This window comes from Carcharhinus amblyrhynchos, chromosome 28, assembly GCF_965287045.1.
Source record: "Carcharhinus amblyrhynchos chromosome 28, sCarAmb.v2.hapA, whole genome shotgun sequence".
Lineage (NCBI taxonomy): Eukaryota > Metazoa > Chordata > Chondrichthyes > Carcharhiniformes > Carcharhinidae > Carcharhinus > Carcharhinus amblyrhynchos.
The window spans coordinates 13416045-13442675 of record NC_137351.1 but is presented as its reverse complement, the minus strand read 5'-3'; the positions used below and the strand labels follow the sequence as shown (position 1 = coordinate 13442675).

Here is a 26631-nt window from a genome sequence, read left to right as displayed (position 1 = left end):
CTGGACGTCCCCAGCATCTCAGATGTTAATCTTCAATCAGTTCGATTAACTTCAGATGATATCAAGAAATGGCTGAAGACACTGAACACTGCAAAGACTAAGGACAATAATTGTGAAGACTTGTGCTCCAAAACTTGTTGCACTCCATCAGTCTGTTCTCAATCACAGCAGAGTGATGGAAAGGACCATCAATTGTGCTATTCAGCAGCACCTGCTCAGCAATAACCTGCTTGCTGATGCTGAGTTTGTGTTCTACCAGGGTCACTCAGCTCAGACTTCATTATAGCCTTGGTTCAAACATGGGCAAAAGAGGTGAGGTGAGAGTGACAGCTGTTGATATTAAGGCAGCATTTGACCAGGTGTGACATCAAGAAGCCCAAGCAACACTGGAGACCATGGGACCTGGGGGTTGCGGACAGAGGGTGGAAACTAGCCACTGGTTGGAGTGCTGAGCACATAGGAAGATGGTTGTGGCTGTTGGAGGTCAAACATTTCAGTTCCAGGACATTGCTGCAGGAGTTCCTCAGGGTCGTGCCCCCTGGAGCAGTGGGGTTGTCCAATATTCGTCCCTCAATCAACATGATGAGACAGAAATTATCTGATTGCTATCACTTTCCTGTTTGTGGGAGAAAAGATGAGCTGCTGCATTTGCTACAACAGCGACTGCACTTCTAAATGTACTTCATTGGCTGTAAAGCTCTTTCAGATGTCTGGAAAAGCACTATATAAGTGCAAGTATTTATTTTATGTTTTTGCATAACCTAATGGGCCATGGTTCTCCAGCATTGCATTTTGGAGGTACCCCAATGGTGCGCTGGGGGATTTCTCTTGGAAGATCCCACATAGCGAGGGGGATAGAATATAAAAGTAAGGAGGTCTTGCTGCAACTGTACAGGGTACTGGTGAGGCTGCAGCTGGAGTACTGTGTGCAGTTTTGGTCGCTGCACTTGCGCAAGGATACGTTGGCCTTGGAGGGAGTACAGAGGAGGTCCACTAGGTAGATACTGGAGATGAGGGGGTTGGCCTATGAAGAGAGACTAAATAGACTGGGTCTGTACTCGTTGGAGTTTAGAAGGATGAGGGGGGGGATCTTATAGAGACGTATAATGAAGGGGATGGATAGGGTAGAGGTAGAGAGATTCTTCCTGCTTAGAAAGGATAGCAGGACTAGAGCACACAGCCTCAAGATAAGGAGGGGGTGGGAGTGCAGTTCAGATCAGAGTTGAGGAGGAACTTCTCCACTCAAAGGGTGGTGAATCTTTGGAATTCTCTGCCCGTTGAAGTGGTGGAGGCTACCTCGTTAAATATATTTAAGTCACAGATAGATAGGTTTCTGATAGACAGGGGAATTAAGGGTTATGGGAAGAAAGCGAGAAAGTGGAACTGATCCACTTCAGATCAGCCATGATCTTACTGAATGGCGGGGCAGGCTCGAAGGGCTAGATGGTCTACTCCTGCTCCTATTTCTTATGTAAGGATTGTCCACAAGAGTTAATTTTCCCCATGACAGTTACACTGGCTGACAACCACTTAACAAAGTGATTTAGATTGCTAACCTTCAGATGGTTCTGCCAGTTTTAACCCTCTCAGTTACTCTGAAAAAGTTAGATGGTTAACATTTGAGAGTAACAATTTTAAACACCCAGACTAAGCTCCCAAATGGTACAACCTCTTCTTTCTTTTCTTCCCCCACTTGCCCTTGACTGAACCCTTACATCCCATTCGCTTTCTTTAAAACATACCTTCCCCTTTCAATAAGACCATTAGACAAAGGAGCATTGAATCTGCTCCTCCATTCAATTGTGGTTGTTTTTTTCACTCATCCCCATTCTCCTGCCTTTTCTCCATAACCCCTGATCCCCTTATTCAGAACCTATCTATCTCTGTCTTAAAGTCAATGACCTGGCCTCCACAGCCGCCTGCGGCAATGAGTTCCACTGATTTACCGCTCTCTAGCTGAAGAAATTCCTCCTTATTTTTGTTCTAAAGAATCGTCGCTTTAGTCTGAGGTCGTGCCCTCTGGTTCTAGTTTTTCCTACTCATGGAAACATCTTCTCCATCGCCACCCTATCCAGGCCTTGCAGCATCCTGTCAGTTTCAATAAGATCTTCTCTCATCCTTCTAAACGCCGGCGAGTACCGACCCAGAGCCCTCAACTGTTCTCCATGTGACAAGCTCTTGATTCCAGGGATCATTCTTGTGAACCTCCTCTGGATCCTTTCCAAGGCCAGCACATCCTTCCTGAGATATGGGGCCCAAAACTGCTCACAATACTCCAAATGGGGCCTGACCAGTCTTGTATAGTCTCAGAAGTACATCCCTGTTCTTGGATCCTGGTACCCTCTCGATATGAATGCTAACATTGCATTGCATTGCATTTTGCACTTTCCCACTATAGCTGTGGGCATGCTTTCTTTCTTTAGTCTCAGCTGGCCCAAGTCAGGAAGCTCAGGTGAGATTAATGTTTTCCATGGTAAGGGCAGGGAAGTCACTATGAAGATTGCCACTCTTGAAGTTATAGGCCAATATTTACAACACAAAAACAGGTTATTTATGCCATGCTGATGTTTGTGCTCTGTCCAAACCATCTCCTCCCTTTCTTCTTCCAACCCAATCCGCATATCCTTCTGTTCGCCTCCAGCTTATCTAGCTTTCCCTGAACTACCTTGAATGCTGTATTCCTCCTTGTGGTAATGAGTTCCACATTTTAATAATCCTCTGGGTAAAGAATTCCTGAATTCCCAGTTGGATTTATTTGTGACTATTATATGTTTATGGCCTCTCGTTCTGGTTGTCACACAAGTGATGACTTGGATTCTATATTGACCCTGTCAAACCCTTGCATAACGTTATTGGCGATTTTGTGGAGAAAGCCCCAACCTGTACGATTGTTTATTAATAAATCTCGTATGACCAACTGCAACTGTTATTGTGCTTTCATTAACAAAATAATTTCCTGTGATCCGAGCAAATTAGTGCTGTCGAACTTCATTAATTAACGAGCGAAGTTGCACTGAAGCTTAACAGAGCTGTCAGTCTTTTCTGAGAGTTGTCATCTTTGTGAATAGAACTATCTTGTGTGTTGCCACTCAGAAGTCAAGTTGTATTTTGATAATAGTGAGGTCTCACGATATCTTTTTTTCTGTTTGTATAACAACTAGCGATGATTTTAGAGTCACAGTTTAACTAAAACACGTTGAAGGTGGTTTTAATGGGCTTTTCTGGAGGTCACAGTTCTGCAGTGATGAGGCAACAACTAGATTTATTACAAGCAAAAATAATGGTTTGAAGTGCATGGAACTAAAAGTCACATTTATTGTTCTAGGTTTTCTTGTCACCTTGTGTGGATGTTGATTGTGTCATTTTTCTGTGACCATCGCCACATTGTGCATCTCTGCCTGCACCCCCCACCCCCCCTCCCCAGCCAGCTTTGTGTGACCATCGCCATAGTGCACACCACCTCCCCCCCCCCCCACCCCACCCACTGTTCCTGTACTTTCCTTTGTTTTTTTTTACTTATTTATCAATAGATGACTTTTGGATTTACCTTATATGTTAGCTGTTTCTGTGCTGTACTTTGTTCTGTGTAAGAGCAGGAGTAGACCCTTGTGTCTGCTCTCCCATTCAATAAGATCATGAGTCCAACTCCTGCTCCTGCCCTATTCCCACGTCCTTTGATTTCTTGTACACTTAACTTTCTCCAGCTTAATATTATAATTATGATTGAAAAGCATGTTTGAGGGTTCATAAGTCTGTAACATCTGTGCAGAGAATTGCATTGAATTTACTTCATAGAAATGGGGCCATTCCATGGAATAGCTGCAGTCATGCTGCTCTTTGGGACAAATTTAGGGGTTGGTTGTTTGATTGAGTTGCCCAGACTAAATTGGGGTCTTCATGTTCATTGACATCAAGCAGAATGGATTATCCAGGTGGTTTGGCTTTATTCTTTTAATTGTGATTTCTCCTTAAGCGGTGGCTGGCTGCACAGCATGTGTGAAGCTGTTGTTGGACCATGAGGCTGCTGTGAATGTTAAGGACGGGGTAAGTGCTGCTAAAACCTCAGAGATATGACTGTTCTTGCAAATGAATGGGTAACAGTTGAAAATTTCAAAACAATTTAATTTTTATCTAAAGGTACATAATTATTTTCTGTTTCATAAATGAATGAACTTTTGTAGTCCAGAACTTGGGTATTGCTGAAAAAAGAGGTGCTGTTGAAGCTTTTCATCTTGCACTCATCAGGGCAGATGCAAGATGAGCAAATGCTGCATGAGGAAAAGGTGCTGATTGGTTGGCAAGTGCGTTCAGATCAGTAAGTGCTCTCCAATCCAATTAAAATGAAGAAGCCCATGAGCTCCCTTTCCTCTGTGCTAATTGGGAAAGTAAGAAGTCTCACAACACCAGGTTAAATTCCAACAGGTTTATTTGGTCGCACAAGCCACAAGCTTTTGGACCACTGCCCCTTCAGGTTCTCTTCACAAACAGGGCATATATAGATGCAAACTTATTGGGAAATCCATTAATACGGTCTCTACCATAGTAGAAGTTCCGCGATCATGATGACTTCTGTCGCAATTTTATTAATTTGTGTTAAAGTTCTTGAACGTACAATCGTTCATTGTGGCCACGGGTTTTTTGCCTATCCTTGATTTAAGCAAACAAAAGCAATTAGTTCTTGCAACAAGCCAATTTTAAACAGTATACATTCCTCTCAATTGTTACTGCCTGTTTCCTTGGTTACTCGGCCTTTTTCTTGGACTTGGCAACCAATGAAGGTCCCCATTGTGGTGGCAGCTTCTTGTCCTCATCCAAGCAGGGGAATGGGAGAAGCAACTTCTCCTTTAATCTTCCTGACCTGTGACTGGCTCTGTTGTTGTTGGTGGTTGTTGTATAATAAAAGTGACTTAATAAACACACAACTTCCTGAGAGAGAGAGAGAGAGATTCATACCCTTATGGGTGAAGCAGTGGCATTGCTATTGGGCTAGTATTCCAGAGATCCATGGTAACACTCTGGGCACCTGTGTTCAAATCCCATCATGGCAGATGGTGAAATTTGAATTCAATAAAAATCTAGAATTAAAAGACTTGTGATGACCATTGTCAATTGTCATAAAAACCCATCTGGTTCACTAATGTGCTTTAGGGAAGGAAGTCTGCCGTCCTTACCTGGTTTGGCCTACATGTGACTCCAGGCCATCTGATAGAAGTCTACCAGATTATGAGGGGCATGGACAGAGTGGATAGTCAGAAGCTTTCTCCCAGGGTGGAAGAGTCAATTAGGGGGCATAGGTTTAAGGTGCAATGTTCAAGTTTTAAAGGAGATGTGTGAGACAAGTTTTTTTACACAGAGCAGCAGGTGCCTGGAGCTAACTGCTGGGGGAGGTAGTGGAAGATAGTGACTTTTAAGGGGTGTCTTGACAAATACATGAATAGGATGGGAATAGAGGGATATGGTCTCCAGAAGGGTAGTCAGGCAGCATGTCAGTGCAGGCTTGGAGGGCTGAAGGGCCTGTTCCTATGCTGTAATTTTCACTAAAATGACCCCTATTCAGGGGCAATTAGGGATGGACAATAAATGCTGATTCAACCAATGACGCCCACGTTCCATAAATTAATAAAAGAAACCAACTTTCTCAACCATCTCTCCCATGGAGTGAGAGGAATTGGCTCAGACTATGCCCACAAGGGGCAACTTCGTAAACAGGGCCAAGCAGCACTTGCTGACTGGGCAAATCTTGATGCCGAACTAGGGCCCCTCAAACCTGCCCTTTGGGATAATGGTTATCCTGATCAGATTGTTGCTCAGTTTAAAGCCCACAAACTCAGGAATGGGCCCCAGGCCACCACTTGCCTTCCTGAGAAGTGCCCAGTCTAATTGAGATTACCCCAGAAGGTGGTATTCTTCACTAACTGGATTCTTGCTGCCTATGACATAAATGATTTTTTGGTATGTGAATTTCAGTGCCAGTGTGATGCTAAGGGGGTTGTGTTCCAGAGACTGGTGGTTTGTATTAAAACAGCACATCCCTTTGCAACTGACCATGTTTGATGAACCCGTGCTTACAAAGCTCCAAACGTAAATGTGCAACATGAGATTCTTGGACATGAGAATAAAGGTGGCAGATTTTTTTACACAGCGTAGTGGGTACCTAGAACTTGTTGCCGGGGGAGGCAGTGGAAGCGAATATGGTAGTGACTTTTAAGGGACATCTCGACAAGTACGTGAATAGGATGGAAATAGAGGGATATGGTCCCGGAATGGTAGGGGGTTTTAGTTAAGTCGGGCAGCATAGTTGGTGCAGGCTTGGAAGGCCAAAGAGCCTATTCCTGTGCTGTAATTTTCTTTGTTCTTTGAGATATGATTGCACAATTGGACAGAAGTTATTGAACAATCAGCGTATGCTTAAAAATTATGCTAACAACCAATTTAAGATTCCGTTCGACTCACAATTTGACTCACTTAAGCTTGTCTGAAGCTATGTCTGTTAATCTGCAGGCAGAAAGAACTTTTGATTAGTACTGATGCCTCTCAGTGCCAGGGACCCAGGTTCTATTACAGCCTCGGTCATTCTGTGTGGAGTTTGCCCATTTCCCCCACATCTGTGTAGGTTTTCTTCGGGTGCTCTGGTTTCTCCCACGGTTCAAAGATTTGCAGTTTAGGTAGATTGGCCATGCTAAATTGACCCTAGCATGGGGTTATGGGAATAGGGCCTGGGTGGGATTGTGGTCAGTACAGACTCGATGGGCGAAATGGCCGTCTGTACTGTAGGGGTTCTATGATTTGTCCATGCATTGTGCCTTTTTCAGTTAAACAAAACATTGAAGAACAAATATTCTCTGCATTCTCTTGGCAACGCCCTGACCAATCAGAACCACTTGCCAACTCAGTCCCCTTTTCTCATGTAGTACAAATTGTTGTTCCCTTTGAAATTTGGTATTCTTATGTCTGTTCTGATGATTGCAGCATGTTCCTTTTTTCAGCAATAGTGGGTAAACTTTGTAAAACTCACTTTGCTTTGGGTAGCTCTGGCCAGCCAATTGCCCAAGATGGGATATGCAGAAATTTTGTAGCATTGGAATGGCATTCTACCCAATTGGCCCAACTGATGCTTACTCTCCTTACAAACCTCCCCCTACTCTGCTGCTTCTCATTCTATCAGCATGATATATTTAAGTTTATTTATTAATCACAAGTAAGGCTTCCATTAACCCTGCAATGAAGTTGCTGTTAAATTCCCCTAGTTGGGGTTAGTGCACCTTACCAGCACGTCTTTCAGATTGTGGGAGGAAACCGGAGCACCCGGAGGAAACCAGATACAGGGAGAACATCCTAACTCCACACAGACAGAGACCCAAGCCGAGAATTGAACCTGGGTTCCTGATAAAAATTTAAAATTTAGGCCCTTGTCTGTGAATTTGTGTACATGTATTTATCTATCTTTTCCTTAAGTACATCTAAAATGTTTGCCTCAACTAGTCTGACTTTCTACACCCTCACCATTCTCTGGGTAAAGAATTCCTTGTTGGATTTCAGTGACTATCTTACATTTCTGGCCTCCCTTTTCCAGTGGAAGCATCTTCTCCATGTCAATGCAGTCAAATCCTTTTGTTCTTTAATGACTGTCACCAAGACCTCAATTGAGTCTCTTTTAGAGAATACAGTTCCATCCTGTTCTGTCTTTCTTGATAGTTTTAACTTCAGTTCTGGTTTCATTGTTTGAAAACTTTGCACCTTCTCCAGTGCCTTTGTAGCCTTTTTAACATGGAGACCAAAATTGTTCAAAGTGCTCCTAGTGTGGTGTAACCAAGATTCCAAACAAGTTAAATTCTTTTGCCGTTTAATTGTATCTGTTTAGAAAGGAACCTCAGTGTTTTCTTTACACTTTTTTAGTCTGGTCTTGTTAACCTTTGTTGCATGGTGTATTGCTGCTGATTTAGGAAGGTTGCATCTCCCTAATCCCTGTGTGCTCCATCTGTTACAGGATGGACGGACTGCTCTTGTGCTGGCCACGCAGATGTGTCATCCAGAAGTTTGCCGGCTTTTGCTGGAGCGCGGAGCGGACGTCAACTCCAGGGATAAGCAAAACAAGTAATTTTTAACACTCGGTTTAATTAGAAGGACTGCTGCTGCAGTTGATGCTTGGCTGTTTAAAATGGTGGATGGCTGAGTCACATCGACCAGGTGGCCTATAGTTTTCTGCTGAGTTAAACTATTCTCAGTTGTGTCCTCTGGGTTATCCACAGTTCAGTGAACTCTGTGTGTGGGCATGCACACTGGGCAAGAGCAGCGCCAGGGACCTGCCTCACAGCACCAGGGACGCAGGTTCGATTCCAACCTTGGGTCGTTGTGCGGAGTCTGCACATTCTCCACGCTAAATTCTCCCTCTGTACCCGAACAGGTGCCAGAGGGTGGCGACTAGGGGGTTTTCACAGTAACTTCATTGCAGTGTTAAAGTAAGCCTACTTGTGACTAATAAATAAACTTACCTTAGACGACCCCCATTCTAGTCAGACAGAAATAACTTCCTCTTTCCTCCTTACCCTTCCCGACCCCCATCAGTTGCCAGACCAGTTGGGTGGGATTTTACAGCTGCATTCTCCCTGAAACCGTAAAATCCTGCCCAAGGTTGACAGAACTTTCCATGGTCCGCCCTCCTTAAACGCTGTGATTTCTGTAGTGGGCTGGACAGTAAAATTTAGACCCTTATCTATGAATCTAGATTACAAGTATCCCAAAGAGTGACTGAGAATGATCAGTACTTGTCAAGTCACATCCCAGTTATAGGTTGGCAAATTAAGGTGCAGGAAACATTATTAAGTTAAGAAAGAATCATAGAATCCCTACAGTGCAGGAAGAGGCCATTCAGTCCATCAAGCCTGCATGATCCCAATAATGATCCCACCTGTCATATTTACTTTGCTATTCCCCCAACACAGAGATAATTTGGCATGGCCAATCAGCCTAATCTGCACAGTTTTGGACTGTGGGAGGAAACCTGAGTGCTCGGAGGAAACACAAGCAGACACACAATGTGCAAACTCCACACAGACAATCCTCTTTTAGAACTGAGGTGAGGAGAAATTTCTTCACCCAAAGGGTGGTGAATGTGTGGAATTCACTACCACAGAAATATTGTTGAGGCCGAAACATCGGATTCCAAGAAGAAATTAGACATAGCTCATGGGGCTAAAGGGGTATGGGAGGAAGGGGGATCAGGATATTGAATTCAATGACCAGTCATGATCAAAATGAATGGTGGAGCAGGCTCAAAGAGCCGAATGGCCTACACCTTCTTGTTTCTATGTTTTCCACATGCACAATCATCCAAGGCCAGAATCAAACCGGGCCCCTGGCGCTGTGAGGCAGCAGTGCTAATCATTGTGCTATCATGCTGCCCTTACTTCACGCTAAACGTCCACAGTTTAGTCAACTTTGCTAAGCTTTTTTGTACAGCTGAGGGGGGTGGATGATGTTTAATTGCCTCCTTTGCAGCTTCAACTTTAGAAGTTTGAGTTGACCCAAAGTTGTGAATTCTTTTTGCGTTGGTGTACGGGAATATATCCTGCAATCTGGAATGCCAGATATTTATTTTAAACTGGTTAGTGTTTATGTAGAAAATACAGGCATAGACGTGCAGTCTCTGCAAGCACTCCAAGCATTTTTATTCAAAGCCTACTGATTGGAATTTTTACTCTCTGGTATGGGTCTTGAGCCCACAGCCTTATGACTCAGACCAGTCAAACAGACTGACACATTTCCTCAGAGGATGTCAGCATTGAGCCAAGATAAATGGGTGTTTTATGTCTTCATTCATTGCAGTGTCTATGTAAGTGGTCCTAAAAAAGCTCTGCATGGTCCTGTTGCTCTTCGTTATCTTATTTGACCTTTGCTGCTGATGGCATGTTTGACAGAGATAATGGAGGTTGTCTTTTTCTCTCTCTCTGCAAGAGAACCTTAAACAAATAGAGCTAGATAGTGGGTGTACAAGACATGTATTATCGTTGGTGCTCAGATAAGTGAGTAATTGTTGAGACAGGAGAATATTATGATTAGGAAAAAATGTTGGGCATGCCATGACCTTTTCTCACAGCTAGTTCAAAGCCTGTTGGAACTAGAAAGTTGTACCCAGGTCATAACTTCTTTCTCGGGCCCTGTATTAACCTGTCATCTCCCATTTCAGGACTGCCTTGATGGTGGGGTGTGAGAATGGTTGTAAGGACGCAGTGGAGGTCCTCTTAAATCGTGGTGCTGATGTTACTTTGACGGATGACCATGGTCACAAGAGTTTGCACTATGCCCAACTCTCCAAAGACCCGGAGTTGTTGGCCTTGGCTAAAGCTGCAATGGAGAAGAAAGTGAAAGGTGAGACAGTTGATCGCGCACACACACTGTTTGTGAAGTGAAGGTGGTTTTGTTTCAGGACTCGATTCAGTTTGTGTTCCAGGAATAACAGCTGTGATGTGAACTGGCAAGACTGCCTGTTGTCATTTTGTTTCTCTCCCCCCTCCGCTGCTGTTGCCTCCTCCTCCTCTACCTCCCTGTCCTCCAAACCTTTTGAAGTATGAATGTATGATAGAAATGGAAACAGATTTTTATAATGTAGCAAAGTAACTACAGAAATTTGTTCTTGTAACTCAAGGTCTGAAAACTGAGCTAACTATTAGTTTCCACTTGTAATTAAACAAGTTTCTCAATATGTGCCTACAACTAATGGTCACATTTGGGAAGTGGCTTTGTCCCTGAATGTTTTGTGAATACTGATTGAGGTGGATGATCAGGTATAATATTGTGGTTTTTCTACTACTGCAAAAGAGCAAAGAAAGGTACAGCACAGGAACAGGCCCTTCAGCCCTCCATCATGATGCCTGCCTAAACTAAAACCGTGTGCACTTACACATTCCGTATCCTTCAGTTCCCATCCTATTCATGCATTCGTGTAGTTGCCTCTTAAGTGCTGCTATCATACCTGCTCCCACCACCTCCCCGGGAAGCGCGTTCCAGGCATTCACCATCCTCTTGTTTTTAAAAAAAAACTTGCCTCGCACATCTCCAAATTTTTCCCCATACATCTTAAACCTATGTCCCCAGTACTTGACTTTTCTACCCTAGGAAAGAGCATCTGACTATCCACTCTCCCCATGCCCCTCATAACCTTGTAAACCTCTTACTGGTCACCTCTCAACCTCCGTCATTCCATAAGAACAAACCGAGTTTATCCAACTTCTCATAGCTAATACCCCCAGACCAGGCAGCATCCTGGTAAACCCCTTCTGTGCCCTCTCCGAAGCATCTATATCCTTCTGGTAGTCTGGTGGCCCGAATTGTACACCATATTCTAAATGAGGCTTAATTAAGATTCAGTACAGCTGCGGCATGACCTGCGAATTTTTATACTCAATGCCTTGACTGATGACGGCAAGCACGCTGTGTATCTTCTTGACTACCTTATCCTCCTGCATGCCACTTGACCGGTGGACATGTATGCCCAGATCTCTCTGCCTGTCAATACTCCTAAAGGATGTACCATTTGTGTATATTTCCTACATGCATTATCTCACACTTGTCTGGATTAAACTCCATCTGCCATTTGTTTGTCCAAGTCTCCAATTGGTCTATATCTTGCTATATCCTCTGACAATCCTCTTTGCTATCCGCAAATCCACCAAGTTTTGTGTCACCTGTGAACTTGTTAATCAGACCAGCTGCATTTTCCTCCATTTATGTATACTGCGAGCAACAAAAGTCCCAGAGGAACACCGCTTGTTACAGACCTCCATTGACAAGAGCACCCTGCTACTGCTACCCTCTGTCTTCTATGGCCAGTTCTGTATCCATCTTGCCAGCTTTCCTCTGATCCCATGTGACTTCACCCTTTGTGTTAGACTGCCAGAGTTGCACAGAGTATTTGAAGTGAATAGCATAGATACAGTTTAGGGAACTTAGATGAATAAGAGAGGGAGAAAGGAATAGAAAAATATGCAGATAGCTCAAAACAAAGCAAAGTGGGGATGGCTCCTGGAGAATAATTGCCAGCGCAGATCAGATGGAGTGAATGGCCTGCGCTGTACATGCAGTGTAATTCAAGTATAAAAACTCCAACAGCACATGGAGCAGTGTGTGGAGCGTTGCATGAGCAATGTTTCCCTCTTGGCTGCTTGGTCATGCACCTGTCAGCCCCTTAGGTGACTGTCCATATATAGCAGGGCAACAAAACGTAAAGGGGCTGAATGCTTCAAGAAGTCAACTGAGCACTCCCAAAAAAAAAGGATATATTAATTGAGGTATTGATCATTTGCAAGAGGGAACTGAATGCATTATCTCCAGATTTGCAGATGATACAAAGTTGGGTGGCAGCGTGAGCTGTGAGGAGGATGCAGAGATGCTTCAGTGTGATTTGGACAGGCTGATTGTGTGGGCATCTGCATGGCAGATGCAGTAAAATCTGGATAAATGTGAGGTTATCCACTTTGGTAGCAATAATAGGAAGACAGATTATTATTTGAATGGGTGTAATGAGGGAGTTAGATGCTGAACGAGATCTTGGAGTCCTTCAGCATCAGACGCTGAAAGTAAGCACGCAGGTACAGCAGACAGTAAAGAAGGCAAATGGTATGTTGGCCTTCATAATGAGAGATTTGAGTACAGGGATAGGAGTGTTTTGCTGCAATTGTATAGGGCATTAGTGAGGCCACACCTCGTTGCCTTATCAGAGGAAGGATGTGCTTGCTGTCAAGGGACCACGGCAAAGGTTTACCAGGCTCTTTCCTGGGATGGCAGGTCTGTCATATGAGGAGAAGTTGGTTAGGATTATATTCAGTGGAGTTTGAGTGAGAAGGGATCTCATAGAAACTTATAAAATTGTAACAGGGTTAAACAGGATAGATTCAGAAAGAATGTTCCCAATGGCAGGGGAGTCTAGAACAAGGCGTCATATTTGAGGATAAGGGGTGAACCTTTTGGAACTGAGGTGCGGAGAAATTTCTTCACCCAGAGGGTGGTGAATGTGTGGAATTCATGACCGCCCAATGTAGTTGAGACCGAAATTTATTAATTTCTGCTTGAAATTAGACATGGCTCTTCGAGCTAAACAGATCAAGGGATATGGAAGGGGGGAATCAGGATACTGAATTCCATAATCAAAATGGATTGTGCAGCAGGCTCGAAGGGCTGACTGACCTATTCCTCCTCCTCGTTTTTATCGTTCTATGTATTGGTTATGTTGAGCAGGGGTTGATTGGCCCAAATATCAGATGTGTCTGTACCCTTCAAATCTAGGCTTAGACAGATATGTGTCATTGCTACTATAATGTGCTAGAGTTCTGCACATGTGAAATTCAAAGCTGGCTTTTTAGGGTTTTATAATCTAGATAAATCCATGAGGTGTCTCGCTGAGTTAATTGCACAGTTGAGGAAGGCTTTCATGTTGGAAAAAGTAACATCTCACTTAAAGTATCCATTGTCCTGCCTGTCTTTCACTGAAGTAGCAATTATTGGTATTTCACTCACTCCGTAATCTGTCATGTGTAGCATAGAGTTAGATTTCACAGCCGAAACTGCTGGAGGTCAGTCAGAGAGGGGACATGTTATTCTGTTCTGGGTGTGTACCTGGTTGTGGTTTGGACACAGAAAAATGTCTCTTTTTTTGTTTGTGATGTTGACTTCACTCCGTGTTGTGTTCCCCAGCTTCTGTTCCTGACTTACGACACTTTGTACATTTTCGTTTCTTTCCCCCATTTTTCACAAGCTCCCTTATTAAAACTCAGGGCTGGAAATCACATGATCTGCTGTAATTTGATCAATCAGCATTCAGGAAAAATATGTTTGTACTGTCTGCTTTACTGAGGTTATTTCTGTAACTGTACATGATGAGACATGCTGTGTTTCTGTTTTTTCTCATTTGCACAGCAGGTTGGAAGAAAAATAAGATGCTTAGGCAGTTGCGCTGGTGTGTTTGACTGAATAAAAGAACATGTCCATTGGTAATAAGCAAGATGACCTTTTCTGTGTGTTCTGAGAATGTGAAGGTCCATCACCTGTGGAACAGAGCTGATTACATTCAGATAGTGTGATTTGCGAAGTTGGATTTTAATGTGCTGGAGTTTCAGAGAGCAACAAAACCTCAGCCTTCATTTGAAATTTCTGCTTGTGGATGGAGATGAAATAAGCCGGGTCTGTCACGTGAGAGAGTCTCTCACCTCTGACTTTGCGACGTTAACTGCAGACAGGTTTGCAGTCCTGTTTTGGAAATCACTTGAGCACCAGTGAAACTTCTTAAATGTTATTTTTGATGTCAGGATTCACTCCTAGATGCATAACAATTTGAATTGGTGCACAGAACCCATTGCAAACATCAAACCACCTTGTTTTCCATAAGACCATAAGAGAGAGGAGCCAAATTCGGCCCACTGAGTCTGCTCCACCATTCAATCGTAAGAACATAAGAAATAGGAGCAGGAGTAGGCCACCTAGCCCTTTGAGCCTGCCCCGCCATTCAGTAAGATCATGGCTGATCTGTCGTGGCTCAGTTCCACATTCCCGCCCTCTCCCCATAACCCTTAATCCCTCTCTTATCAAAAACCCATCAACCCGCGTCTTAAAAATATTTAGCGAGGCAGCCTCCACCACTTCAACGGGCAGAGAATTCCAGAGATTCACCACCCTTTGAGTGAAGAAGTTCCTCCTCAACTCCGTTCTAAACCGCCCCCCCTCCATCTTGAGGCTGTGCCCCCTAGTCCTATTATCCTTTCTGAGCGGGAAGAGTCTCTCCACCTCTATCCTATCCATCCCATTCATCATCTTATACGTCTCAATGAGATCTCCCCTCATTCTTCTAAACTATAACGAGTACAAGCCTAGTTTATTCAGCCTCTCCTCATAGCTCAACCCCCTCAACTCCGGCATCAGCCTAGTAAACCTCCTCTGCACTCCCTCCAAGGCCAAAATATCCTTGCGTAAGTATGGCGCCCAAAACTGCACACACTACTCCAGCTGCGGCCTCACCAATGCCCTATACAGCCGCAGCAAGACCTCCCTACTTTTATATTCAATCTCCCTCGCTATGAAGGCCAGCATCCCATTAGCCTTCCTGACCACCTGCTGCACCTGCAAGCTGGGTTTTTGCGACTCATGCACAAGGACCCCGAGGTCCCTCTGCACCGTCACCTGCTGCAGTTTTTCGCCACATAAGTGATAATCCTTCCTACGATTATTCCTACCAAAGTGGACCACCTCGCACTTGCCAACATTAAATTCCATTTGCCATTTCCTGGCCCATTCGCCCAGCCTATCTAGATCCTTCTGTAGACTCTCCACACCCTCCGCATAATTTGCCTTTCCTCCAATCTTGGTGTCATCAGCAAATTTCGACACCCTACACTCGGTTCCCTCCTCCAGATCATCTATATAAATGGTAACTGATATGATTCCCATCTCCATTCTCCTGCCTTCTCCCTGCAACCCTTGATCCCCTTATGGATCAAGAACCTATCCATCTCTGTCTTAGACACTTAATGGTCTAACCTCCACAGCCATCTGTGGTAATGAGTTCCACACATTCACTAATCTCTGGTTGAAGAAATTCCTCCTCATCTCAGTTTTAAAGGAGCGTCCCTTTAGCCTGAGGTTGTGCCCTCAAGTTCTAGTCTCTCCTGCTAGTGGAAATGTTCTCTACATGTTCAGTCTATGCATGTCTCTCAGTATTCTGTAAGATTCAATTAGATCCACCCTCATCCTTCTAAACTCCATCGAGTACCCAGACCCAGCGTCCTCAACCACTCCTCATGCCAAATCCTTCATTTCTGGGATCATTCTTGTGAGCCTCCTGGACTCCCTCCAAGGCCAGCACTTTCTTCCTTAGGTATGGGGTCCAAAACCGTTCAAAATATTCCAAATGGGGTCTGACCAGAGTTTTATACAGCCTCAGCACTATATCCTGGTTCTTGTATTCTAGCCCTCTAGAAATGAATGCTAATGTTGAATTTGCCTTCCTAACTGTCAGCTGAGCCTGCACGTTAGCCTTAAAGAGAGTCCTGAACCAGGACTCCCAAGTCCCTTTGCTCTTCAGATTTCTGAAGTCTTTCCCTATTTAGAAAATACAGCTGCAGAGCTCCAGCTTTTAAAGTGCTTCTTAAAACCAACCCTTTCGACCAATCTTTTGGCCACTGGTGCTAATTTCCCCTTGTGTGCTTTGGTGTCAGGTTTTGTTTGGCTATGTGTCTGTGAAGAACCTTTGGAGCATTCAGGGATGTTATAAATGCACTTTGTTGTTGTTGCTGTTGTTGTTGGCCAGGTTGTTATTGCAGAGTTGGTGGTGTGGTTGGAGGCTGGCAGCTGCAGCATTTCCTTCTGTGTTGTGCAATTTATATCTTGGACAAAGTCCCGACAACTTTGTCAGTGATGTTGCTAACTTTGCATGGATCTACAGTGGTTGGAAAATACAGGGGCTTTGATGCAGTGTGTGTGTGTGTCTAATTACTGGGGGGGGGGGGGGGGGGGGGTGGGAGGGGGTGGTGGTCAGTAAAGTGGGCAGCATGATGGCACAGTGGTTAGCACTGCTATTTCACTATGCCAGGGACCTGGGTTCGATTCCGGTCTTGGGTCACTGTCTGTGTGGAGTCTGCATGTTCTCCCTGTGTCTGCATGGGTTTCCTCGAGGTGCTCCGGATTCCTCCCACAGTCCAAAGATGTGCGAGTTGGGTGGATTGGCCATGCTAAATTGCTCCTTATTGTGATTTGGAGCATGCTGCCTGAAAGGGCAATGGAGACTGAGTCAATAATTTTTGAAAGAAAGTTAAGTACGTATTTGAAGAAATTTTCAGGTCTCTGGAGAAAGAGGTGGGTAAATGGATGGATCGTCCAAAGAGCCATAGAATCTCTGCAGAGGAGGCCATTCGATCTATTGAGTCTGCACCGACTCGCTGACAGATCATCAGGAACAGGAGTAGACCATTCAGCCCTTCAAGCCTGCTCCACCATACATTTTGACCACGGCTGATCATCGAATTCAATATCCTGATCTCTCCCTTTCCTCTCAGCCCTTGATCCCTTTAGCCCCAGGAGCTACATCTAAATTCTTCTTGAAAACAAACGACACTTTGGCCTCAGCTACATTTGGTGGTCGTGAATTCCACACATTTACCACCTTCTGGGTGAAGAATGCTCTTTGGTCATTCAGTCCAGCATGCCTCTGCCAACATAAGGGCAGTGCAGTGGCCAACACTGTAGTTTCATAGCACCAGGGACCTGAGTTCAATTTCAGCCTTGGGTAACTGTCAGATGATCTGAATTTTTGTGAGTGTGCGCGTGCGTGCATATTGTCAACTGTTGCTCAGTGGGTAGCACTGTCTCATCTCTTGTCAAAACATCGTATGTTCAAGGCCTACTCCAGATACTTGAGCATGTAATCTTGCAAAGGCACAAAGGGAGTGCTGCACTTTTGGAGGTGCCCTTCTGGGTGACATTTTTGATTTGATTTATTATTGTCACATGTATTATCATACAGTAAAAAGTATTGTTTCTTATGCACTATACAGACAAAGATACCATTCATAGAGAAGGAAAGGAGACAGTGCACAATGCAGTGTTATAGTCATAGCTAAGATGTAGAGAAAGATCAACTTAATGCAAGTTAGATCCATTCAAAAGTCTGACAGCAGCAGGGAAGAAGCTGTTTTTGAGTCAGCTGGTACATGACCTCAGACTTTTGTCTTTTTCCTGAAGGAAGAAGGTGGAAAAGAAAATGTCCAGGCTGTGTGGGGCCCTCAATTCGGCTGGCTACTTAAATGAGGCTTGTATAGATAGAGTCAATGGTTGGGAGGCTGGTTTGAGTGATGGATTGGGCTACATTCACAATCTTTTGTAGTTTCTTGCGTTCTTGGGCAGAGCAGGAGCCATACCAAGCTGTGATACTACCAGAAAGAATACTTTCTATGGTGCAAGTGTAAAAGTTGGTGAGAGTCATAGCTGACATAAATTTCCTTAGTCTTCTGAGAAAGTAGAGGCATTGGTAGGCTTTCTTAACTATAGTGTCGGCACCTTAAGCCATATCTATCCTATCATTTATTTATTAGTCACAAGTAGGCTTATATTAACAGTGCAGTGAAGTTACTGTGAAAATCCTCCAGTTGCCACACTCTGGCCCCTGTTCGGGTACACAGAGAATTTAGCATGGTCAGTGCACCTAACCAGCACGTCTTTTGGACTGTGGGAGGAAACTGGAGCATCCGGAGGAAACCCACACAGACACGGGGAGAACATGCAGACTCTGCACAGACAGTGACATAAGTCAGGAATCGAACCCGGGAACCTGGTGCTATGAGGCAGCAGTGCTAACCATTGTGCTGTCCAGACTAGTGTAATATATCCTGTGATGCTATTTTGAACAGGAACTCTCTCTCTCACATCCTGGCTGATATTTATCCGTCAACCAATGCTATTTTTTTCCAACACTTTATCTGGTCGTTTGCAGTTTGAGGGAGCTTGCATGTGCAATTATGTTCCTACATCCCTCATCTTAGAACCATGGCTACACCTCTTTGCCTGAAAAGGGTATCAGGGTGACCTGTAATCAGGAAAAGCATTTTGTAAGTACAAAGGAAGTACGAGTTGGTAAAAGACTAGATTGTGGACCTCCTAACTCCTTCCTGCAATTTAGTTCTTTACAGGAAGTGATGATTGTGGGAATATCATCTACGACCAGAAGAATTAAGCTTCCTTATGATGATTCGTTCATCATTCCTTCGAATGATGATAGATTGATTGTTGGGTGCAGGTAACTGGACCAAGGGATACAGAGCTATCCTTGTATTAAAGCAATTTATTGTGTCCCTAATTTGCGATTAAGTATACTATTGCTATTATAATATTATTACCATTATAAATTCATATGATGTAAACTTGTCACGCTGTGATTGTACTCTCCAGCCAGTGGTCATGATGCAGAATTTCTCTGTGCTGATGTAATTAAAGCATGACATATTTACATAAATGTTCCCATTATAAATCCATACTTCAGAATTGATTCTGTAAAAAATTGCCATTAAATATGTACAGATCTAATTTTACTGTATGGCTAAATGATTAAAAACAGTGACTCAAGACCATAAAACATAGAGCAAAATTAGGCCACTCGGCCCTTCGAGTCTTTTTCGCCATTCAATCATGGCTGATGTTTTTTTCTCATCCCCATTCTCCAGCCTTTTCTCCATAAGCCCTGATCCCCTTATTGATCAAGAATCTATCTATCTCTGCCTTAAAGACACTCAACAATCTGGCCGCCACAGCTTTCTGCAGCAAAGAGTTCCATAGATTTGCCACTCTCTGGCTGAAGAAATTCCTCCATCTCTATTTTAATGGATCGTCCCTTTAGCCTGAGGTTCTGCTCTTTTGTTCTCGTTTTTCCTACTAGTGGAAATATCCTCTCCATGTCCATCCTATTCAAGCCTCACAGTATCCTGTAAGTTTCAATAATTCCCTAGCTAAGGATTGAACCAAAAAGCTCTTTTCAACAGTTTGTTCTTCAAACTATTATTCTTCCCTATTCCAATGGGGTGGGGGGTGGTTTCATGTTCAAATTCTAGCTCCTTAGACCAATTTGCATTTAAAAGCTAGCTGGAACTTGAGTCCAAATGCCTCCACATTGCGAAGGAATGTAGGAACAGGTGGAGGTAATTTAGCCCCTCGAGCTAAGATCATGGCTTGCCTGTCAGCTCATTCTGTAGATCCACCTTTGCCTCATAATCACTCAATAGTTTAATAGAAATATTTTGTACTGTGCACTTGGATAGCTGGAACCACAGTTTTTAAAAGGAATCGTTCTTGGATTTTATTTGATTTGATTTACTATTGTCATGTGTATTAGTGTACAGTGAAAAGTATTGTTTCTTGCACACTATACAGATAAAGCATACTGTTCATAGAGTACATGGGGGCAAGGAAAGAGTGCAGAATGTAGTGTTACAGTCATAGCTAGGGTGTAGAGAGAGATCAACTTAATTTAAGGTTCATTTGAAAGTCTGATGGCAGCGGGGAAAAAGCTGTTTTTGAGTCAATTGGTACGTGGTCTCAGACTTTTGTATCTTTTTCCTGATGGAAGAATCTTAGAACCTACGGCAAGAGGACAGGCCTCTGAGCCCAAACTGGTGCATGCCAACCAAAATGGCCATCTAAGCCTCCAGTCCAACAAGCATCATTCCCCCATTACCCTCTGCTTCCTAGAGCAAGCCAAATGTATATCCAGTTCACCAGCTGTCCCTGAATTCCATGTGAACTAACCTTCCAGAGCAGTCTATCATGTGGAACTTCATTAAAGGTGGAAGAGAGTATGACCAGGGTATGTGATTTGATTAAGCTGGCTGCTTTTCTGTGGATGTTCCTGACCTTGTCCACCCTGAGGGGCCGGCTAGATGAATTTGATTAAAGTTATGGGACAGCTAAATTGGTTGTGGAACTGGAGTCACGTTACAGGCTGAGACATGGTGAGGGCAGAATTCTGCCCCCCACTTCCCCATGAAAATGAATCATTTACCTTTTTACAACAGTGTCACAGCCTCTTGTTTGCTTTACTGATACCAGCTTTAAGTTTTGCGGTTTTGTTTTAAACGAACCAAGTTCAGTTTCTCAAGCTGCAGCAGTGTGATTTGAACATTTTCTATGCGATTAGTCCAAACCTTTGGTACTCAACCAGTAAGCCAATCCCTGCACACTATGTGAAATACATGGGGACCCCATGATGGTTGTGTGAATAATGAAGAACTGAATAGGGTGGGGCCATATAGTGTAGAAAAGAGTAGGCTGAATGGTGACCTGATAGAGGTCTTCTAAATAATGAATGGATTTGATATGGGAGACCAAGAGAAGATATTTCCAGTGGAGAGGCAGCTAAAGGTCTTAAATAAGGAAGATATAAATTCAAAAGAGAATTTGAAGAGAAACTTCTTTACCCAGAGAGTGATGAGAATGTGGAACTCACTGCTGCATAAAGTAGTTGAAGGGAATAGCATTGAGACGTCTGAGGAGAAGATGGTTGAACATACGAGGGGAAAGGAATTTACTGATCATAAGATACAGGAGCAGAGTTAGGCCTTTTGGCCCATCAAGTCTTGATCAGCTTTCCATCAAGAACCTGTCTCTGTCTTAAATCCACTCAATGATTTGACCTCCACAGCCTTCCGTGGCAATTTCCGTACAGTCACCATCCTCTGCCTGAAAAAATTCCTCCATGTCTCAGTTCTAAGAGTCATCCCTTATACTCTGAGGCTGTGCCTGTGGATCCTAGTCTCTTCTAGGAGAGACATCTTCCACCGCCCCTACTCCAGCCCTTTCAGTATTCTGTAAGTTTCAATCAGATCCACCCTCATCCTTCTAAACTCCATTGAGCAGAGACCCGGAGTCTTCAGATGCTCCTCAGAAATGCCAGCTGGGTTGAATGACCTGTCTCAGTGTTATAGGATTATGTAATTCTATGTAATAAAAGGTGGAGTGAATCTACTTAAAAATGAAAATACTCCCTACCCTCCTGTTAAGTAAGTGCTTGAGGGTGGCTCCAATACTGAAGGTTATAATTAGTACGCTCTGTCTCTTAAGCAAGCCTGTGCTACTCCTGAGTAACTGCTGAATGAATGCCAAATGGGGAATATTTTTTGAACTTTGTACTCATTCTCAGAATCTTTTCCTTTAATTAAAATGTTATTAATGTTCATGGCGTTGGTTGAATGCATTTGTTTTATTCCATTCCTGTTGCCACAAGAACCTTTTTCCTTCTGTAATTAGAAATACTTTCACTCGCGACAAATTAGAGCACTTTGTTTTTTTTGCCTTGTTGCATGCCTTTTAGTTTCTAATCTTGTTCCTTTAGCCTGTAATCAAGGTTTAATCTTGCTGTCTCGGTACTGGATTTTACTTTGCATCTAGATTAATTTGACTAGGATTTTCAGTTTGTTTTCACACTAAATGAGGGTCTAAAAGATGTATTAAGGAAATACCAGTCAGTATGATACCATCTTTACAAATACATATCTCCTTATGAAATCTTTCCTGAAGTTACACTGCAAATTTGTCATCTCAAAATTGAAATTTGAGCTGATTCTTGTCATTTTCAATCAACAAGATTTTGAAATGGTTATTTAGTTTGTTGTACATAAAATGTGGAATGATAAGTTAATTTTGAACCATCTGATCCATGCTTCAGCTACTCCTTTCAAATGCTTGAGGACCCCAACTATAAATCTTAAAATTAGTCTGTAATGCTTGATGCTGGAGACCTCCACCATTAATACAAATAAAGACGATGTCAAATTCTTTTAATAAACCAAAGTTGTGGTTTAGTGATGAGTCTCATCCCATACTCTGGTGGCTCGTGTCGGCCAGCTACTGGAAAACTTAGCTCAGGTTTGAGAGGCTTCAGGAACAAGAGGTTACCACTCATGAGCCAAGTTCCTATCAAGACTAGGATCATTCCAGTGATCCACAAGAAGGTTGTATATGACCAGGGCTTTTTTTGGCGAGTGACCAGAGATTCTAGAGGAAAATATGGGGGGGGATGGTGAGTGGTTCTCTGGCAGAGCTTGACAGGAAGGCAGTCGATGGGATGTGGGCTTTGCTGTCAAAGACCAGAATTTATTGTACAACCCTAGTTGCCCTCGTGAAAGTGGTGGTGTGCTGTGGCGGCCTTAATCTGATGCAGCCTGTGTGGTGCAGATACACCAAAGTATTGTTGGAGAAGGAGTTCCAGGAATTTGACCCAATGATAGTTATTTCCAAGTTATACAACTCGAAGGGAAACTTGCAAGTGGTGTTCCCATACTTATCCTCCTAGGTGGGAGAGGCTGTGGGTTTGCGAGGTATGTTACTACAACATAGCTCGTGGATGATTTTCACTGCAGACGCGGTTCCATTTATGATTGAGGCAGTGAATGTTAAGTGGTAGCAGAGCTCTCAATCAAGCAAGATGTTTTGTCTTGGATGGATGAATAGGGAAAAGTAGGAGGTTGGTAAGGTTTGCCTTTCCCCAGCGTGCTGGGGGTATTGGTAAGAGAAGAGGACTGAGCTGTTTGGGAGTAGGTGCCTCAGTGATCTCTCAGGCGATACTGGACAATAAACAGAGAGTAGACCTGGTTTTCAAACCTGCAACAGGATAGTAGGAAGGCAGGGAAGCAATGATAGCTTGATGTAGGAAATAGGGCAGATGGCAAAATACCCAAGAGGAAATAAAGCGAAGGTGGTGTAATGATGATGGAAAGAGGAGTGCCAAGGAGGGTAGGAGCCTCTGGGATCAAGCAAAGTAGATAAAAGAATGGTACTTACATCAGTGTTTGGAAATTTCTTGAAGTGTTTCTCAACTTGTATGTCCTGCATTGTAGTGAATTCCAAAACAGCACGTCGGAATACATGACATTTCTCCAGTAATTTCATCCTGAGTCCATTTTAGGATTGGATAAAATGTGAAAGACACTTTGGCAGGGGAGGCATAGATTTTTTTTAACTCATTTGTCGGACATGGGAGTCTCTGGCTGGGCCAGCATTTATTGCCCATCCCTAATTGCTGGAGGGCAATCAGAGTTAACCATGTTGCTGTGGCTCTGGTGTCGCAAGTAGACCAGAGCAGGTAAGGACGATTCCCTTCCCTAAATGACACTAGCGAACCAGATGGATTTTTTCAACAATCAACAAATGGTTTCACAGTCATCAGTAGATTCTTAATTCCAGATTTATTGAACTCAAATTCCACCAGCTGCCTTGGTGGGATTTGAACCTGGGCCCCCAGAACATTAGCTGAGTTTTAGATTATTAGCCTTGTGATAATACCACCAGGCCATCGCCTCCCCTAAGATTAGGTCAAATTGCTTGAAAACACTGGCCCGCAATGTATAATGTTTGTGACTGTGTGGACTTGCTCCCAATATTTTCATGATGCAGTCCACATCCTTATTGTATGCCAGCCATGGCTGGGAGCACACTCACTTCTGAAGTGAGGTTTAAGTCTCACTCCCAGGACAGGAGCATAAAAATCAAGGCTGACTTTCCAATGCGGTACTACCAACAGTGTCCTGCCCAATGTTTATCCCTCAATAAATGTTGCAAAATCAGATTATGTTGTTTGTGAGAGCTTGCTGTGCACAAACACTTCCATGTCATCACAGTGACTGCACTTAAAGTATTTCATTGGCCATAATGCACTGAGGTGTCCAATGGTTGCTTGCATCTTGTGCGCCAGATGCATTGTTGGTTTGCCTTGAGCAGTTTCTTAACGTAGAATCATAGAATCCCTGCTATTCAGCCCAACGGCAACCCCACCCAGGTGGTAGTCCCGTAACCCCACGTATTTACATTGATACAAATGCCCCTGACATGAACGGACAATTTAGTATAGCCAGTCAACTTAACCTGTACATCTTTGGAGCGTGGGAGGAAATCCACCCAGACAGTGACCCAAGGACAGGAGTGAACTGGGGTCCCTGATGCTGTGAAGCAGCACTGCTAACCGCTGTGCCACCGTGGTTATCTTGTAGTTTGGCCATAATCATTTGCATTGCCATAAGGAGCCTGTGTGAGGCTGACGACAGATGTGCCACATGTGCTTCTAGTGGCAAAGGAGAACGAAGCTGTAATTTTTGGTTTTACAAGTGTAATTTAAAAATCAAAAATAGTAAATTGCATCATCCAGCTATGCAATAGCCTGTTTTTGTTATGATTTATTTGCTCAATTTCTGCCTGTGAGAAAGGAATTTGAGTGACAAATTTGAATGATTTACTAGAGGTTGAATGCAAGGATACGGGAAAGAGCGGGTGATTTTATTTATTATTGTCACGTGTTGTATTAGTATAAAGTTGTATTTCTTGTGTGCTCCACAAAGCATACCATTCATAGAGAAGGAAGGGAGTGAGTGCAGAATGCAGTGTTACGGTCATAGCTAGGGTGTGGAGAAAGATGAACTTAGTGCGAGATAGGTCCATTCAAAAGTCTGATGGCAGTGGGGAAGAAGCAGTTCTCAAGTCGGTTGGTACGTGACCTTAGACTTTTGTATCCTTTTCCCAATGGAAGAAAGCGGAAGAGAGTATGTCCGGGGTGCATGGCGTCCTTGATTATGTTGGCCGCTTTTCCGAGGCAGTGGGGAAGTATGGACAGAGCCAGTGGATGGGAGGCTGGTTTGAGTGATGGACTGGGCTTCGTTCACAACCCTTTGTAGTTTCTTGTGGTCTTGGACAGAGCAAGAGCCATACCAAGCTGTGATACAACCAGAAAGAATGCTTCTATGGTGCACCTGTAAATTTGATGAGAGGGAGGTGAGATTAATTAGCTTTTCCAAAGGGCTAGTGCAGACATAATGGAGCAGAACCACCTGGTGTATGCAATAAATGTGATCAGGTAGTGCAGGGTGAGGTATCTAAATGGATACAAAATTGGCTTCTTTACAGAAGCCAGAGGGTGGTTGTAGAGCGTTGTTTTTCAAACTGGAGGCCTGTGACCTGTGCTGGGCCCACTGTTATTTGTCATTTATATTAATGATTTGGATGACAATATAGGAGGCATGGTTAGTAAGTTTGCAGATGACATCAAGATTGGTGGCACAGTGGACAATGAAGAAAGTTATCTCGGATTGCAATGGAATCTTGATCAATTGGATCAGTGGGCTGATGGCGGATGGAGTTTAATTTAGATAGATACGAGGTGATGCATTTTGGTAGATTGAACCAGGGCAGGACACTGGGGAGAGTTACAGAACTAATAGATCTGGTGTACATGTTCATAGCTCCTTGAAAGTGGAGTCACAAGTGGACAGAGTGGTGAACAAGGCATTCGGCATGCTTGGTTTCATCAGTCAGAACATTGAATACAGGAGTTGGAATGTCTTGTTGAAGTTGCACAAGACGTTGGTAAGGCCACTCTTGGATTACTGTGTGCAATTCTGGTCATCCTATTATAGAAAGGATATTATTAAACTGGAAAGAATGCAGAAAAGATTTACTAGGATGTTACCAGGACTTGATGGATTGAGTTATAAGGAGAGGCTGGATAGACTAGGACTTTTTTCTCTGGAGCGTAGGAGGCTGAGAGGTGATCTTATAGAGGTCAATAAAATAATGAGGGGCACAGATCAGCTAGATAATCAAAATCTTTTCCCAAAGGTAGGGAAGTCTAAAACTAGAGGGCATAGGTTTAAGGTGAAAGGGGAGAGATACAAAAGTGCCCAGAGGGGCAATTTTTTCACAGTGGGTGGTGACTGATCGGAACAAGCTGCCTGAGGTGGTAGTAGAGGTGGGTACAATCTTGTCTTTTTAAAAGTATTTAAATAATTACATGGGTACGATGGGTATTGAAAGATATGGGCCAAATGTGGGCAATTGAGATTAGTTTAGGGGTTTTTAAAAAAAAAGGCAGCATGAACAAGTTGGGCTGAAGGGCCTGTTTCCATGCTATAAACCTCTACAACTCTGAGGTGTTGGTCAGCTAATCAGTTCTAATTAGTTGAATGGTCAATCCCATTCTTCCCAAAATACACGTGCCCACATTTCCTTTGGGAATTACTCGATAGCGAACTCTTGTCTATGGTGGAACAAATTCATTAGATGGGCGTTGCTGATTTGACCTCTTGTTCTCAGTCTTAGTACCCGCGCGCGCGCACACAC

The 26631-nt window shown here is 43.5% G+C and overlaps 1 protein-coding gene across 3 annotated transcripts in view; it reads left to right on the top strand.

The window, feature by feature from the left end:
- LOC145359445 (uveal autoantigen with coiled-coil domains and ankyrin repeats protein-like) overlaps positions 1-26631 on the top strand; it is a 157707-nt gene that overhangs the window by 84460 nt on the left and 46616 nt on the right. For all 3 annotated transcript variants that reach the window (XM_080213995.1, XM_080213993.1, XM_080213994.1), the window contains exons 6-8: positions 3974-4044; positions 7988-8094; positions 10187-10368. In XM_080213995.1, the coding sequence (XP_080070121.1) occupies positions 3974-4044; positions 7988-8094; positions 10187-10368 (360 nt within the window). The remainder of the gene's footprint in view (positions 1-3973; positions 4045-7987; positions 8095-10186; positions 10369-26631) is intronic.